The sequence below is a fragment of the Ovis aries genome, chromosome 7, assembly GCF_016772045.2.
Source record: "Ovis aries strain OAR_USU_Benz2616 breed Rambouillet chromosome 7, ARS-UI_Ramb_v3.0, whole genome shotgun sequence".
Lineage (NCBI taxonomy): Eukaryota > Metazoa > Chordata > Mammalia > Artiodactyla > Bovidae > Ovis > Ovis aries.
Genome location: NC_056060.1, coordinates 11,613,022 through 11,628,038, shown reverse-complemented (window position 1 = coordinate 11,628,038; position 15,017 = coordinate 11,613,022). Strand labels below are relative to the sequence as shown.

General features: G+C 39.0%; 1 protein-coding gene and 1 non-coding gene across 3 annotated transcripts in view; one reads left to right on the top strand and one right to left on the bottom strand.

Annotated features, from left to right (window-relative positions):
- The window catches only part of TXNDC16 (thioredoxin domain containing 16), a 96,733-nt gene that overhangs the window by 57,596 nt on the left and 24,120 nt on the right, over nucleotides 1-15,017 (bottom strand). For both annotated transcript variants that reach the window (XM_012180726.4, XM_012180728.4), the window contains exon 7: nucleotides 6,136-6,257. In XM_012180726.4, coding sequence (XP_012036116.3) covers nucleotides 6,136-6,257 — 122 coding nt within the window. The remainder of the gene's footprint in view (nucleotides 1-6,135; nucleotides 6,258-15,017) is intronic.
- Nucleotides 5,581-5,687, top strand: LOC114115906 (U6 spliceosomal RNA). Its single transcript, XR_003590015.1, has one exon. It is a non-coding gene; the product is annotated as a U6 spliceosomal RNA (small nuclear RNA).

Here is a 15,017-nt window from a genome sequence, read left to right as displayed (position 1 = left end):
CTTTCTCACTCTTTCTTTAGGTATTTACCTCCAAATCCCTAAATGACACTCTTACACTCTTTATTTCCTGATTATTTGTGTGTGCTAGTATTGTCTATTGACTTCCCACTATGAAAGATGATTAACAGCTCTCTTTTCTGAAACCTCATTCCACAAATGTACACAATTCTATCCCCTCAATTTGCCCAATATAGTCCTAGTTTTTATTAGATCAACAATCAGTTTTCATATTGTTCAGTTCAGTTCAGTCGCTCAGTCGTGTCCGACTCTTTGTGACTCCATGGACTGCAATACACCAGGCTTCCCTGTCCATCACCAACTCCTGGAGCGTGCTCAAACTCATGTTCATCGAGTCAGTGATGCCATCGAACCATGTTGTCCTCTGTCGTCCCCTTCTCCTCCCGCTTTCAATCTTTCCCAGCAGCAGGGTCTTTTCCAATGAGTTAGTTCTTCACATCAAGTGGCCAAAGTATTGGAGTTTCAGCTTCAGCATCAGTCCTTCCAATGAATATTCAGGACTGATTTTCTTTAGGATTGACTGGTTTGATCTTGCAGTCCAAGGAACTTGCAAGAGTCTTCTCCAACACCACAATTCAAAACTATCAATTCTTTGGCACTCAGCTTTCTTTATAGTCCAACTCACATCCATACATGACTACTGAAAAAAAAACTATAGCTTTGACTAGATGGACATTTGTTGGCAAAGTAATGTCTCTGCTTTCCAATATGCTATCTAGGTTGGTCATATCTTTTCTTTCAAGGAGCAAGCATCTTTGAATTTCATGGCTGCAGTCACCATCTGCAGTAATTTTGGAGCCCCCCAAAATAAAGTCTCTCACTGTTTCCACTGTTTCCCCATCTATTTGCCATGAAGTGGTGGGACCAGATGCCACGATCTTCATTTTTCAAATGTTGAGTTTTAAGCCAGCTTTTTCACTTTCCTCTTTCACTTTCAACAAGAGGCCCTTTAGTTCTTCCTCACTTTCTGCCATAAGGGTGGTGCCATCTGTGTTATCTGAGGTTACTGATATTTCTCCTGGCAATCTTAATTCTAGCTTGGGCTTCATCCAGCCTGGCATTTTGTATATAAGTTAAATAAGCAGGGTGACAATAAACAACCTTGACGTACTCCTTTCCCAATTTTGAACCAGTCTATTGTTCCATGTCCAGTTCTAACTGTTGCTTCTTGACCTGCATACAGATTTCTCAGGAGGCAGGTAAGTTCAGTTCAGTTCAGTTCAGTCGCTTAGTCATGTCCGACTCTTTGTGACCCCATGAATTGCAGCACGCCAGGCCTCCCTGTCCATCACCATCTCCCGGAGTTCACTCAAACTCACGTCCATCGAGTCCATGATGCCATCCAGCCATCTCATCCTTGGTCGTCCCCTTCTCCTCCTGCTCCCAATCCCTCCCAGCATCAGAGTCTTTTCCAATGAGTCAACTCTTCGCATGAAGTGGCCAAAGTACTGGAGCTTCAGCTTTAGCATCATTCCTTCCAAAGAAATCCCAGGGTTGATCTCCTTCAGGATGGACTGGTTGGATCTCCTTGAAGTCCAAGGGACTCTCAAGAATCTTCTCCAACACCACAGTTCAAAAGCATCAATTCTTTGGTGCTCAGCCTTCTTCACAGTCCAACTCTCACATCCATACATGACCACAGGAAAAACCATAGTCTTGACTAGACGGACCTTTGTTGGCAAAGTAATGTCTCTGCTTTTGAATATGCTATCTAGGTTGGTCATAACTTTTCTTCCAAGAGTAAGCATCTTTTAATTTTATGGCTGCAGTCACCATCTGCAGTGATTTTGGAGCCCCCAAAAATAAAGTCTGACACTGTTTCCACTGTTTCCCCACCTATTTGCCATGAAGTGATGTGACCGGATGCCATGATCTTCGTTTTCTGAATATTGAGCTTTAAGCCAACTTTTTTGCTCTCCTCTTTCACTTTCTGGTATTCCCATCTCTCGAAGAATTTTCCAGTTTGTTGTGATCTACACAGTCAAAGGCTTTGGTGTAATAAACAGAGCTGAAGTAGATATTTTTCTGGTATTCTCTTGCTTTTTCGATGATCCAACAGATGTTGGCAATTTGATCTCTGGTTACTCTGCCTTTTCTAAATCCAGCTTGAACATCTGGAAGTTCATGGTTTCATAATTTCCTTTTGAGAATTTTTTTCACTAGTTATAACTATATTTTTTAAAATTTTCATTTAGATTCCTTGCTAATTTATTCCTAAATTCTGCAACTAAGGCCCCCAATACTTCAAATGTATGTTTTACTATCTATTCCCTCTCTTTGCAGACATTTCTGCAGAGTCTTCTGATTTGCTCAAATGTGGACTCTGCTACTCAACCTGCCCCAACTTGCATCCTAGGAACTCACTTTCATTATTGTCCTGGGGATTCTCTGATTCTCACTCTTGTGTTGGGGCCTTGGCCTGTTACCCTCATCTTCTCGGCTAATTTGTTCCCTCGCTCCCATTTTCTAGCTCCTTTCTGGGAGAGGATATATGGAATAAACATTTTTTGCAAACTTACCCTTCTCAAACTGGCTTTATTCTACTTTCTTACTAACTGTAGTTATCTGTATATTGAATTCGAGGTTCAAGTCATTCCCTCTAACAGTTTTGAAAGCATTCCTCCATTTTCATTGGCTCCCAAATCCAAAGTCACCCTGATTCTTGATCCTTAAACTGCATACTTTTTTCTTTCTGGAAAATTTTAGAATAGTGTTCCCAATATTCTGAAAATTCAAAATGAGATCCTCTGGCATGGCTCTACATTTAAACACTGCTGGGATTCAGTGAACCCTTGCAATTTGGAGGCTCAAATCCCTCAGTTCTGGGAAGTTTTCTTAAAGCATTCCTTTGACAACTTCTTCCTTTCCATATCTTATTTTCCCTTTTTTTTCTCACTGCCGTTTCCAGGTAGTTACCTTCCCCTCCCTGACCTAACCTTCTATCACTTGAATCACATTTCATCAGATTACTCCACTCAGCACTCTGCCTTGTTGGAGTCATCTACTACCCCAGCCAGGGTTAATCCCCCTCATCTCACGAAAAATTTAGCTTCTGTCACACTGTCATGCTCTCCGATTTTCCTATCCCCATAGATGATCCTTGCAAAATCCTAGCCTTTCAGTCCTTGGTCTTGTCTGGAAATGCCAGTGATTTCTCTTCAGCCCTACCTTAACCATTCATGGCCACTGTCCTACTTCACGCTTGTAATCACCAATCTGCAAATCCTCCAAATTCTCAATGTCTAGCACTCCCCCCCAAAAAATAAACACATTCACACACCCTTCCATCTCTGGGTCACTTGTCTAGTACATAACTTTAACCTTCCTGCATTTACAGTCTTACCGTTTTCACTGTCCTTCACCTACCTCAGGTCCTCTCATCCCTCCTAGTCCAGCTTAAATTCCATGGTCAGTCTTTATAATCACTCACCCGCCTGTCTAGCCAAAACACAATCCAAGTAAAATCAAACAATCTGCCTATTCTGCACTTACACCCATGAAAGTGAATACGACTGGGGGAAGAAAGCAAGAGCCTGCTAGCATAACCGTGCCCACGGTCTAATGACTGGTATCAACTATCACTGCTGCGTAACAGCCATTCTTTGTTTTCAGGCCTTCTAAAACAACTAATTCATCTCTTGTTTCCTCATACTATCTGATCACTTATTTCTATTTCATTAAGAAAATGAATCAATTAAGTAAAACCAAAAAAGTTCCCAGCACCGTATGTATCTGCCCCCTTAACTAAATGGACGCCAATATTCTCTGTCTTCTCTCCTAATACCATAGGCGAATTTTCCACGCTCCCAGCAAAGAGCCACCCCTTCCCCCATTCACTAGATTCCATCTACCCTAGTCTACTCAAAGATGTTGTTCCAATAATTGTTCCTTCCTTTTTCTCCATAATGTATTTTCCTTTTTCTACAAGATCTTTCATGTCAACATACAAATACGCTTCTTAAAAAATTCATCACTCAACCCCACATACTCCTCCAGCCACTGCCTCCTATCCTCCTTCCCTTAATAGCAAAATCTTATATGAGACTCTATAGTCACAGCCTCCAGTTGCTCTCTGCCTATTCTCTTACACCCTAGTCAGGCACTGATCCCTACCACTCTACAAAAATCATGTGTATCAAGGGCATGGGTAACTTCATATTGCTAAGCATAATGGCCAACTGGTAGTTCTTAGCCTAATCAATCTTTCAGCATCCTTTGATACAACTGCTACTATCTCTTCACTAAAACCCTATCTTCACTTTATTACCCACACGTCATTCCTTCCACCTCCTCCACTGACCCGTGAATGATGACGTATCTAATGAGTTCAGTCTCTTTTCCATCTAGCCTCACTCCCTTAGTGGTCTCCTCTGGTCTCGCAACTTTATGTCATAAATGTATATCCCTAGCCTGTATTCCACCATCAAATGCAGACTAGTAATATCCAACTACAACTACCTTGTTGATATCTCTACTTGCCTGTCTAATGGGGATTTCACAAGTATGGTGTCCAAAAGTCGATTGCAGAGCTTTCTTCTCCAAACTATTTCTAGTCTGCCCCACCTTAGTTATTAGCAATTTCACCATTCAGAGAGGGAACTCGGGCCAAAATCCTAGAGCCATCCTTGTCTCTGCTATCTCTCTCAATCTATAATCCAGTATGTCAGAAAATTCAGTACCTCTTACAATCCAAACTACTGCTAAAATTCGAATGTATTTCCATTGCATTGCTGCTGATACCCTGGTCCAAGCCACCCACCACCATCTCCTGCCTGCATTATTGTGCTAACTTCCCGATTTTCTCCCTTATTCTACTATTGCTCCTTCTACTCTATTCCAACCCCAGAAGTCAGACTGGTCCTGTTAAAATATAAATCATGGATTTCTGGCTCCACTATGGCAGTGTGAGTCCCTGTATAGTTCATCCCTCTTACTGACTTTAATTACAGACTATGGACAAAATACACTAACCTGAGGGGTCCTGAAAAGCAAATAATTAATAGGCTGATTGTGGGCTATTATTTTACATGTACACTAAGTACTATATAGCCATCAAGCTTTATGTCTGTAAAAACAGAATTTTCCAATAAATAGTTTTATTTCATAGAGCATATACAATTTTAAATGTTAACAACATTTTATATTAACTTGTCTATAACCATTAACAAATAAAAATCATGAAAGCATAATTATTATTTGTTCATAAAACATTTACAAATTTCTTTATGACAAAATTACCTATTAAGGCTAAGGTGATGTCAAAATTTTTTAAAAGTCAAGAGAAATATGTCATAAACAGCAAACACCAAAATAAAAATGGAAGCTAAGTCAGTCAACATTTACCAAATACTATAAACTACTGAATAATAAATCAGGTACCATGAGCGCTGTTAGGAAATGAAAACAGTAACAGCAGACACAGAGCACCTACTATATGCCAGGAACCTTTTTATTTTTTCAAATTCACTTGGTCCTCACAATAACACTAAGAGGTTGGCACAATTATTTTCACCATCTTAGTGACCAGGAAACAGGTTAAATAAATCAGTTGTCCAAGGTCATGTGCTTGCTTCGGCAGCTCAGATACTAAAATTAGACTGACACAGAGAAGATTAGCATGGTCCCTGCACAAGGATGACACACAAATTCGTGAAGCATTCTGTATTCTGGGGGCTTCCCAGGTGGTGCTAATGGTAAGGAACCCACCTGCCAGTGCAAGAGACATGGAAGACGTGGGTTCGATCCCTGGGTTGGGAAGATCCCCTGACGGAGAAAATGGCAACCCACTCCAATATTCTTGCCTGGAGAATTCCATGGACAGAGGAGCCTGGCAGGCTACAGTCCAAGGGGTCACAAAGAGTTGGACATGATTGAAGCAACTGAGCATGCGAAGGTCATACTGTAAGTAGGTGGTGGAACAGGGAGTCTAACCTAGGTGTCTGGCTCCAGAGTTCTTGTTCAATCACTATACTACGCTGCCTACTTGAAGAAAGAAAATGTAATGGTAAAAGATCCTTTAAATTTATTTTAAAATATTAAGATGGTAGTTACAATTCATTGTGTTAAGTCCTTCAACATAGGCGCACAGCAAAGATTAAAGCAAAAGTTGATGAATACCTGGTGTTCCAATGGCTCTGACATATGAGAATGCAATGTTTCTTTTCCCTTTTAGAGCATTTTCTATGTTCTGAAGGTCTCCCAGGGTGGTAATATATTTTACTTCATTAAAAAGAAGAGCACTGAAACAAACAGATATTACTGGTAGAAACATCTGATAGGCACTTAGTTATTTAATACATATTTTGAGTAAGTTAAAGAACCTAATCAAAAAAGAAATTTAATCTTCTAAACAAACTCTCAGTAGTAGGAACCTAAGAATTTCAATACTGAATTAAAATCACTCTCTAAATCATTATTCTGTCACTGAGAACATCAACCAGGGACAGTTATGAGAAATAACTGCTTATCCTCTAGCACAACAACCTCAATAGAAACTATATCTACTAACATTCTCTTCTGGCCAAATAATCCCTTACAAACCTCTCAGCCATAGACACATTTGAGCCCTTCCCATGTCTAAACTAAAGCCTTCTTTCCATTGCTTATAAGGCCCTGCATGGCCTGGATCATGCCTACTTCTCCAACATAATTTTGTTCCACCATTCCTCATGTCTACCCTATTTTAGGCAATACCTCAGGGTCTTTGCACACACCGTTTTCATTGCAGAAAGCTATTCCCTCTGCTCCTTCTCATACACACTGTCTCAGCTTAAAAATCATTGACTTAGAGAAGCCTCTCCTGTATAAGTTGGCCTGCATCATTTTCCTCTTGAATTTCATAATATTTGATCCTTTGTAGTTCTTATCACAATTTATAATTATTCATCTATATTTTTCACTTGTTTATCCCTGCCTCTCTCATTAAACTGTTACCTTCTTGAGGCAGGGACTTTGTCTATTTTGTCAGTATATCCATAATAACTTAGAATAGAACCTGGTACATTTAATGTATAGATCAGAATAACTGATCACATTAGTTCATTGAAAAGAATCTGCTTTTAAAAATTCTACTTCTATATAAATTCTCTGTAACTAACAACAAATTCCACTTAATCTCTACATGCATATCTCTATCTGTGTGTGTATTTTTGTTAAGCTAGACTTTATGAATTTTGAAAGTTGTTCCAGGTCCACATACTTAAATAAGCAAAAATGTTAGTCACTCAGTCGTGTCCAACTCTTTGTGACCCCATGGACTACAGCCTGCCAGGTTGCTGTGTCCATGGAATTCTCCAGGCAAGAATATTGGAATGGGTAGCCACTCCCTTCTTCAGGGGAGCTTCCCGATGAGGGATTGAATCTCATTGCAGGTGGATTCTTTACTGTCTGAGCTACCAAGGAAGCCCAAGGTTCATTCCAATAAATTAGTCAATCAGTTTCCTCTTATTGAAAAACATAGCACTTTCCATTAATATAGCAATTCTCAAATTTTCTGGTCTCAGAATCTCTTTATACCCTTAAAAATTACTGAGCTCTTCAATGGGTTTGCATTTATGTAGGTTTCATCTATCAATAGTTGCCAAAACAGAAATTAAAACAGCAATTTAAAATGTTAATTCTTTAAAAAATAAAAATAAACACCATTGCACCTTAACACTTTTTATTAAAAATAAAAATTTCAAAATGAAAGAAAAGTCTAATAAAAAGAGTGACATTACTTTACACTTTTGTAAATCTCTATAACATTGAACTAAATAGAAGACAGGTAGATTCTCATATTTGCTTCTTTGTTCACTCTGTTGTGACACCACAGACACACCATGCGGTCTTTACAAAGTGCATTCATGAAAAAATGAAAGTGAAAAAGGCAAATATCTCAATGTTATTATAAAAATATCATAACTTCAGGGGCACCCTGAAATGGCTGCCCTAAGTTACACTGCTTAAATATTTACCTACACATTACAGATTTCTTCCACTTTTTAAAAGAAACGTGAAACTTAAATTTCTGTAATTCCCAGGGCTCTTGTTTTATTTTTAAAAGAAATATTTACTGAGCAGTACTGTTTCCTAGATATTTTCACATGTTTTCATTTAAATCTTCAGGTGGCACTAGTGGTAAAGAACCCACCTGCCAATGCAGAAGATGTAAGAAATGCAGGTTTGATCCCTGAATAGGGAAGATCCCCTGGAGGAAGGCATGACAACCCACTCTAATATTCTTGCTTGGAAAATCCCATGGCCAGAGGAGCCTGGCGGGCTATGGTCCACAGGGTCACAAAGAGTCAGACACGACTGAAGCGAATTAGCACATTTAAATCCTCAGTGATATTCTTGGGAAATTTCTTGATACACACACACACACACACACACACACACACACAGGAACACATATACAGACACACAGAGGAAAGAATCTCAGGGGTTAAGTAACATGCTCCAAGACATACCAGTAGTCACTGGTAGAGATTTTCAAACCCAGGTCACAAAGAGTCAGACACGAATGAGTGACTGAGCAAGCGAGTGATCCACGAGGTTATAATAACCAAAACTAATGACGTTCATAATCTCATGATCTCTGGGGTTATTCCCAATGGCTTCCTAACTTTAATGTATTTTTAAATGTTAATTTCCAGAATATAGGGACACTTAGGGATCTCTAGGATCCATTCCACGAGCCGGTGCTCTTTTATTCCAGTTCCAAGGAGAAGAAATGGGTTAAAGGAAAAATCTGTCTTAGGATTTTCCTGCTCCAAAGATGCGATAAAACACCATGAGCCTGCTCTGACCTGGGGGCTCTTCCTGCCCTAGAAAGGCCTTCCTTTCCCTTGGCATACTCTTCCTGAGACTCTCCTAATACAACCACTAGGCACATAAAATATATGGTCAGGAATTCAGTGGGTGTCAGAAAAAATAGGAGGGGGGAACTCAGGAATCTACTCTACCCTGCTTTTAGAGCAGCAGGTTGCTCAGCCTTTTTTTCAGAAAAAAAAAAAAAAAAACACCCACTTTTTATTATGTTCTGTTACTATTCAAATTCTAAAAAATCCAATAAAAAGGAACTGTTACCTTCTATTTTGCCTTACCAAAACCCCTAGGGCAAAATGACAAAGAGAGAGGAGGGAAAAAGGGCAACAGCATGGGGAGACAGACAGACAAGTTACTTTATCTAAATTAATTACAGTTGGCCAGTGGGCTCTGCATTCACAGATTCAGCCAACTGTGAATGGAAAGTATTCCAAAAATATAATTCCAGAAATTTCTAAAAAGCAAAACCTGAATCTGCCATATAATGACACCCGTTTACACAGCATTCACACTGTATTAGGCTAAGTAATCTAGAGATGATTTAAAGTTTACAGGAAGGTGTGCATAGGTTATATGCTAATATGTAAGGGACTTGAGTATCTGAGGATGCTGGTATAGGGGAGAAGGGGTCAGACAGGGCGGGGGTTTAGGGGGTGCTGAAACCAGTCCCCCTCAAATACTGAGGGATGACTGTATATTACGCAAGGCAGAGCCATGTATAAAATGAAATATCCCAAATACTTCAAAAAGCCTTTTCTAAATAATACAATTAAAAAAACAAACTGAAGCCAGTGAAACGTGAATTGAGAAAACAAGTAAACAAAGTTCAAAAACATCAGGAAGGGACCAGCCTGGTTCAGGAGTTTGACAGGAAGATATTTCCAGTAGGATCTTTCTCCAGAGCATATACATTCTCCTACTAGCTTAAAGTGAAAGTGAAAGTGAAGTCGCTCAGTCGTGTCCGACTGTTTGCGACCCCATGGACTGTAGCCTACCAGGCTTCTCCTTCCATGGGATTTTCCAGGCAAGAATACTGGAGTGGGTTACCACTTCCTTCTCCAGGGGATCTTCCTGACCCAGGGATTGAACCTGGGTCTCCCGCATTGGAGGCAGGTACTTTTACCTCTGAGCCACCAGGGAAGCCCTTTACCACTTAAAAAATTCTTATCACCAGAAATAATTTTATGGGCTTATAACATAAGATTTCTGTTCCTCCAAAATTTTTAACAACCAAAACGTGAAGCTTCCCAATTCATTCTTCCACCAACCCGGTATTTTCTGAACACATAACACGTGTCACGCACGATGCCATGCTCTAGCAGAAGGACTGTGTCTAAGAGGGCACACTCTGGGGGTACAACCATTACTACCAAAATAGGATGCTTGTGGTGATAGAGGTGGATGTGTTTAGAATATTAGTTACTACCAAATTAACAAAGAGCTGTGAGGAATTCAAACCTAAGGTAAGTAATTACTTTATTACAGTTTCTCCCAGTATATCACTATCAAACAGGAACCCAGGTGACAATACTGGGTAGGAACAAATCTGATAGAGATAAAGGATTTAACAATAGCTCAAAACCTATCAGGAAGGGACCAGCCTGGGCACAGCTCAGGAGTTTTAGAGGAAGACACCTCCAGTAGGATCTTTCCCCAGAGGCTCTATAGCAACATCACCTAAAGTCGCGCTACCCAGGCTCCGCAGTAATGTGTTAAAAATAAATGTTAGCAGAAATTATGATAGTTGAAAATAATTCCCATAATATTTGTAGTTCATATTATTGTCAGGAGTATATTAACCTTAAGAGGAAAGAAACTTTCCATTTGACCAAATATTGCCACAAGAATATCAATTAGCACACCTTAATAAAGAGTTAATGAGATTTATGTGTTTCTTTACAGCCCTAGACAATCTTTCCTTTTTGGATCATTTGATGATTTCTAGACGTCAACAATGACTAGTGGGGGAAATGGCCTTTATTAGCATTTAGACTCTTTACTATCTGAGCCACCAGGGAAGCCCACCTTTGAGATTACAGTGCCTCAGTCTCCTATATCTCTATCTGACTTGCCTCAGGAGTGTTACATAAGGTTTCCTCAATCAACAAATAAAGATTAATTGATACTTAGTGAAGTAAGACTAAATATTATCTTTTTCTAAATGTTCCCTTTCTTAATGCCATCTTAAAGCTGGGAAGTGACATTTTCCTTACAGTTTCCAAACTTTTTGGCTATATCTATTTTAGAAAATAGAGCTAAGAATTTTTAGACTCTAGATCTATAATCTTACCTCTATTTTAAATTTTATTTATTTTGCACATTTTAACACTTTTGTAGGACTCAAAAAGTATCTGAAAAGTTGAAGAGTGAAAAGTCTACCTCCAATTCTTTCTCCTCATCCTAGCTTTCCCATTCTGTTTCCATAAATCAATCATCAGTTTCTTGTGAAACTATGAAATATTTATACTAAATGCATACAAGAACTGAAGAGTCTCTTGATGAAAGTGAAAGAAGAGAGTGAAAAAGCTGGCTTAAAATTCAACATTCAAAAAATGAAGATCATGGCATCTGGTCCCACTACTTCATGGCAAATAGATGGGGAAACAATGGAAACAATGAGAGACTTTATTTTCTTGGGCTCCAAAATCACTGCAGATGGTGACTGCAGCCATGAAATCAAAAGACACTGGCTCCTTGGAAGAAAAGCTATGACCAACTTAGACAGCATATTAAAAAGCAGAGACATTACCTTGCCAACAAAGGTCCATCTAGTCAAAGCTATGGTTTTTCCAGTAGTCATGTATGGATGTGAGAGATGGACTATAAAGAAAGTTGAGTTCCAAAGAATTGATGTTTATGAACTGTAATGCCGAAGACTCTTGCGAGTCCCTTGGACTGCAAGGAGATCCAACCAGTCAATTCTAAAGGAAATCAGTCCTGAATATTCTTTGGAAGGACTGATGCTGAAGATGAAACTCCAATACTATGGCCACCTGATACAAAGAACTGACTCAGTGGAAAAGACCCTAATGCTGGGAAAGACTGAAGGCAGGAGGAGAAGGGGACAACAGAGGATGAGACGGCTAGATGGCATCACTGACTCAATGGGTATGAGTTTGAGCAAGTTCCGGAAGTGGGTGATGGACAGGGAAGCCTGGCACACTGTAGTCCATGGGGTCTCAAAGAGTCAGACACAACTGAGCAACTGAACTGAACTGAAATGCATACATGCGATAAATATATATTATATATGCCTTTGTTAGATGACTATTTCTCCTAGATGTCTCAATGTTTCTGTGCAGTCCAGCTCTCCTGAATATGAAAACTGATAGGACACAAAGATGGAAAATGTCTCCTCTTAATCTTGTTTTTTTTTTTTTTTCTGAAGCCATCTGCTTCCATTCAAAGGTAATAAAATCTTTCTTATCTTCCCTGGAGCTACACTCTTATATTTAGGGACAGAAACCTTTATCTCCCACTCCAGGGAATTTAGTTAAATTCCAGAGAAAAAGATAAGCACTCTATCTCTAGAAGGAAAGAGTAGATATGCCAGCTCCTATATAAACTAAGAGATTCATAATTTAAGCTCTTCTCCAAACCTTGCTGTAAATACAGATGTTAAGAATACAGCTTTCACCTTGCAGCTCCGTGGAGAACTGGATAAAGCAATCCAGTGCTATTACTCTGACCGCTGTTATTGCTGTGTGTGATTGCCAATTCCAAGACTTGGCATTTCCACAGGTATATATGTAAGGACAGTAACATCGAAGACCCTTCACTTCCTTTCTTATACACACAGAATTCTGTAATACTCTAAACACTTGGTTTATTGCATTAATATATCCTGAAAAATCAATGTGTGAAAAATCTTAATAGACCATTAAGTCAACATACTTTTAATCACTGATGTTTTAGGAATATTTTAAATGTCCCACCAAAAAAAAAAAAAAATCACAATTTAATTGGCCATTATGGTTCAAAAATATGCAGTTCTATAACTATTTATTGTAGGATTACCCTAGTTTACTGGAGAAGGCAATGGCACCCCACTCCAGTATTCTTGCCTGGAAAATCCCATGGATGGAGCAGCCTTGGTAGGTTGCAGTCCATGGGGTCACTAAGAGTCGGACCCGACTGAGCGACTTCCCTTTCACTTTCATGCACTGGAGAAGGAAACGGCAACCCACTCCAGTGTTCTTGCCTGGAGAATCCCAGAGACAAGGGAGCCTGGTAGGCTACCGTCTATTGGGTCACACAGAGTTGGACACGACTGAAGTGACATAGCAGCAGCAGTAGCAGCATGGTTCAAAAATACGCAGTTCTATAACTATTTATTGTGGGATTACCCTAGTTTACTGGAGAAGGCAATGGCACCCCACTTCAGTACTCTTGCCTGGAAAATCCCATGGATGGAGGAGCCTGGTAGGTTGCAGTCCATGGGGTCGCTAAGAATCGGACACGACTGAGCGACTTCACTTTCACTTTTCACTTTCACGCATTGGAGAAGGAAATGGCAACCCACTCCAGTGTTCTTGCCTGGAGAATCCCAGGGATGGGGGAGCCTGGTGGGCTGCCGTCTCTGGGGTCGCACAGAGTCGGACAGGACTGAAGCGACTTAGCAGCAGCAACCCTAGTTTACACTTGTTATTCTAAGATTTTACTAACTCAATCCTTCCTCTATTTTCTGAGACTAAGAAATTGTCTAAGACCTTAATCTTTTCTGTTTCAAGTATAAATAACTGTAGATCACATACAAATTTATCCGTCTGTGTGTATTAGAAGATAATGGAAGAAAAGAACCCATTTACAATAGGAATAGACATAAAATGCCTAGTAATAAATTTTACTGTCCAAACATCTACAAAGAAAAAATTAAAACACTACTAGAGGATAAAAAACTTGAATAAATGGAAAGACATCTGGTTATGGGATGGGACGATTCATTCAAAGATGCCAAGTATCCCTAAAATAACTTATAAATTTAATGCCAGTAGGATTTAGTCAGGGAGAAGAAGAAATTGGACAACCCAATTTTAAATGTCACATGTAAATAGAATAAAAATGTAATTCTAGAAAAAGAAATATGAAGGGACCTGGATCTTTCGCATGTGCTGTGTTGTGCTGTGCTTAGTCGCTCAGTTGTGTCCAGGATCTTTCAGGCAGTATATTATAAAGCCTCAGTAATTAAGGTAACAGTAAAAAAAAAAAAAGAAAAAAAAAAAACACAAGACAGATTAATGAAACAGAAAGTCCAAAGTAGGCCCAAATATATATGAGCATTTAGTATAAAAAACGGCATCTCTTTAGATTAATCTCAGTTCTGTTGGGATAACTATTTACCCACCTGATTACTATATAGCTAAATTCATTGCTCATACCATTCACCAAGTTAAATTCCAAACAAAGCAAAGATTTAAACGTAAAAATGAACCACTAAGACATTAAGAGGAGAAATACACCCATATAAATAGAATCTGATCTTTGACAAAGGAGCAAAAGCAATTTAGTGGAGAAAGGCTAGACTTTTCAAAAAAGGGTGCTAAAGCAACTGGACATCCACATGCCAATAAGTGCACCTAGACACTGACTATACACCTTTCACAAAAAATAACAAGAGACCTAAATGTAAGACACAGAAGAAAATCTTGGTGACCTTGGATTTGGCAATGAATTTTTAGATACAACCTAAAGCATGATCCATGAAAAAAAAATTGTAGTGTTGGATTTCACTATTATTAAAAATTTCCGCTCTACAAAAGACACTATTAAGAGGATGAAGAGCAAGCCACAGACTGGGAGAAAACATTTGCAAAACATATATATCTGATAAAGGGCTTGTATCCAAAACATATAAAAGAACTCTTAAACTCAACAATGAGGAAAAAAAAAAAGCATTTACAATATGAGCAAAAGATCTGAGCAGATACCCCACCAAAGAAAATACACAGATGTCAAATAAGCATATTAAAAGATACTCAATATCATATGTCCTTAGGAAACTGCAAATTAAAAGGAAATACCACTACACACCCAATAGAATAGCTACAGTTAAAAAGAGAAAGAAGAAAATTAGCAATACCAAATGTTGGTGGGGATGTGTAGCAACAGAAACTCATTCAACGTAGGTGGTAATGCAAAATGATACAGTTTGGAGACAGTTTGGCAGGTTTTTACAAACCGAATCAGTCTTA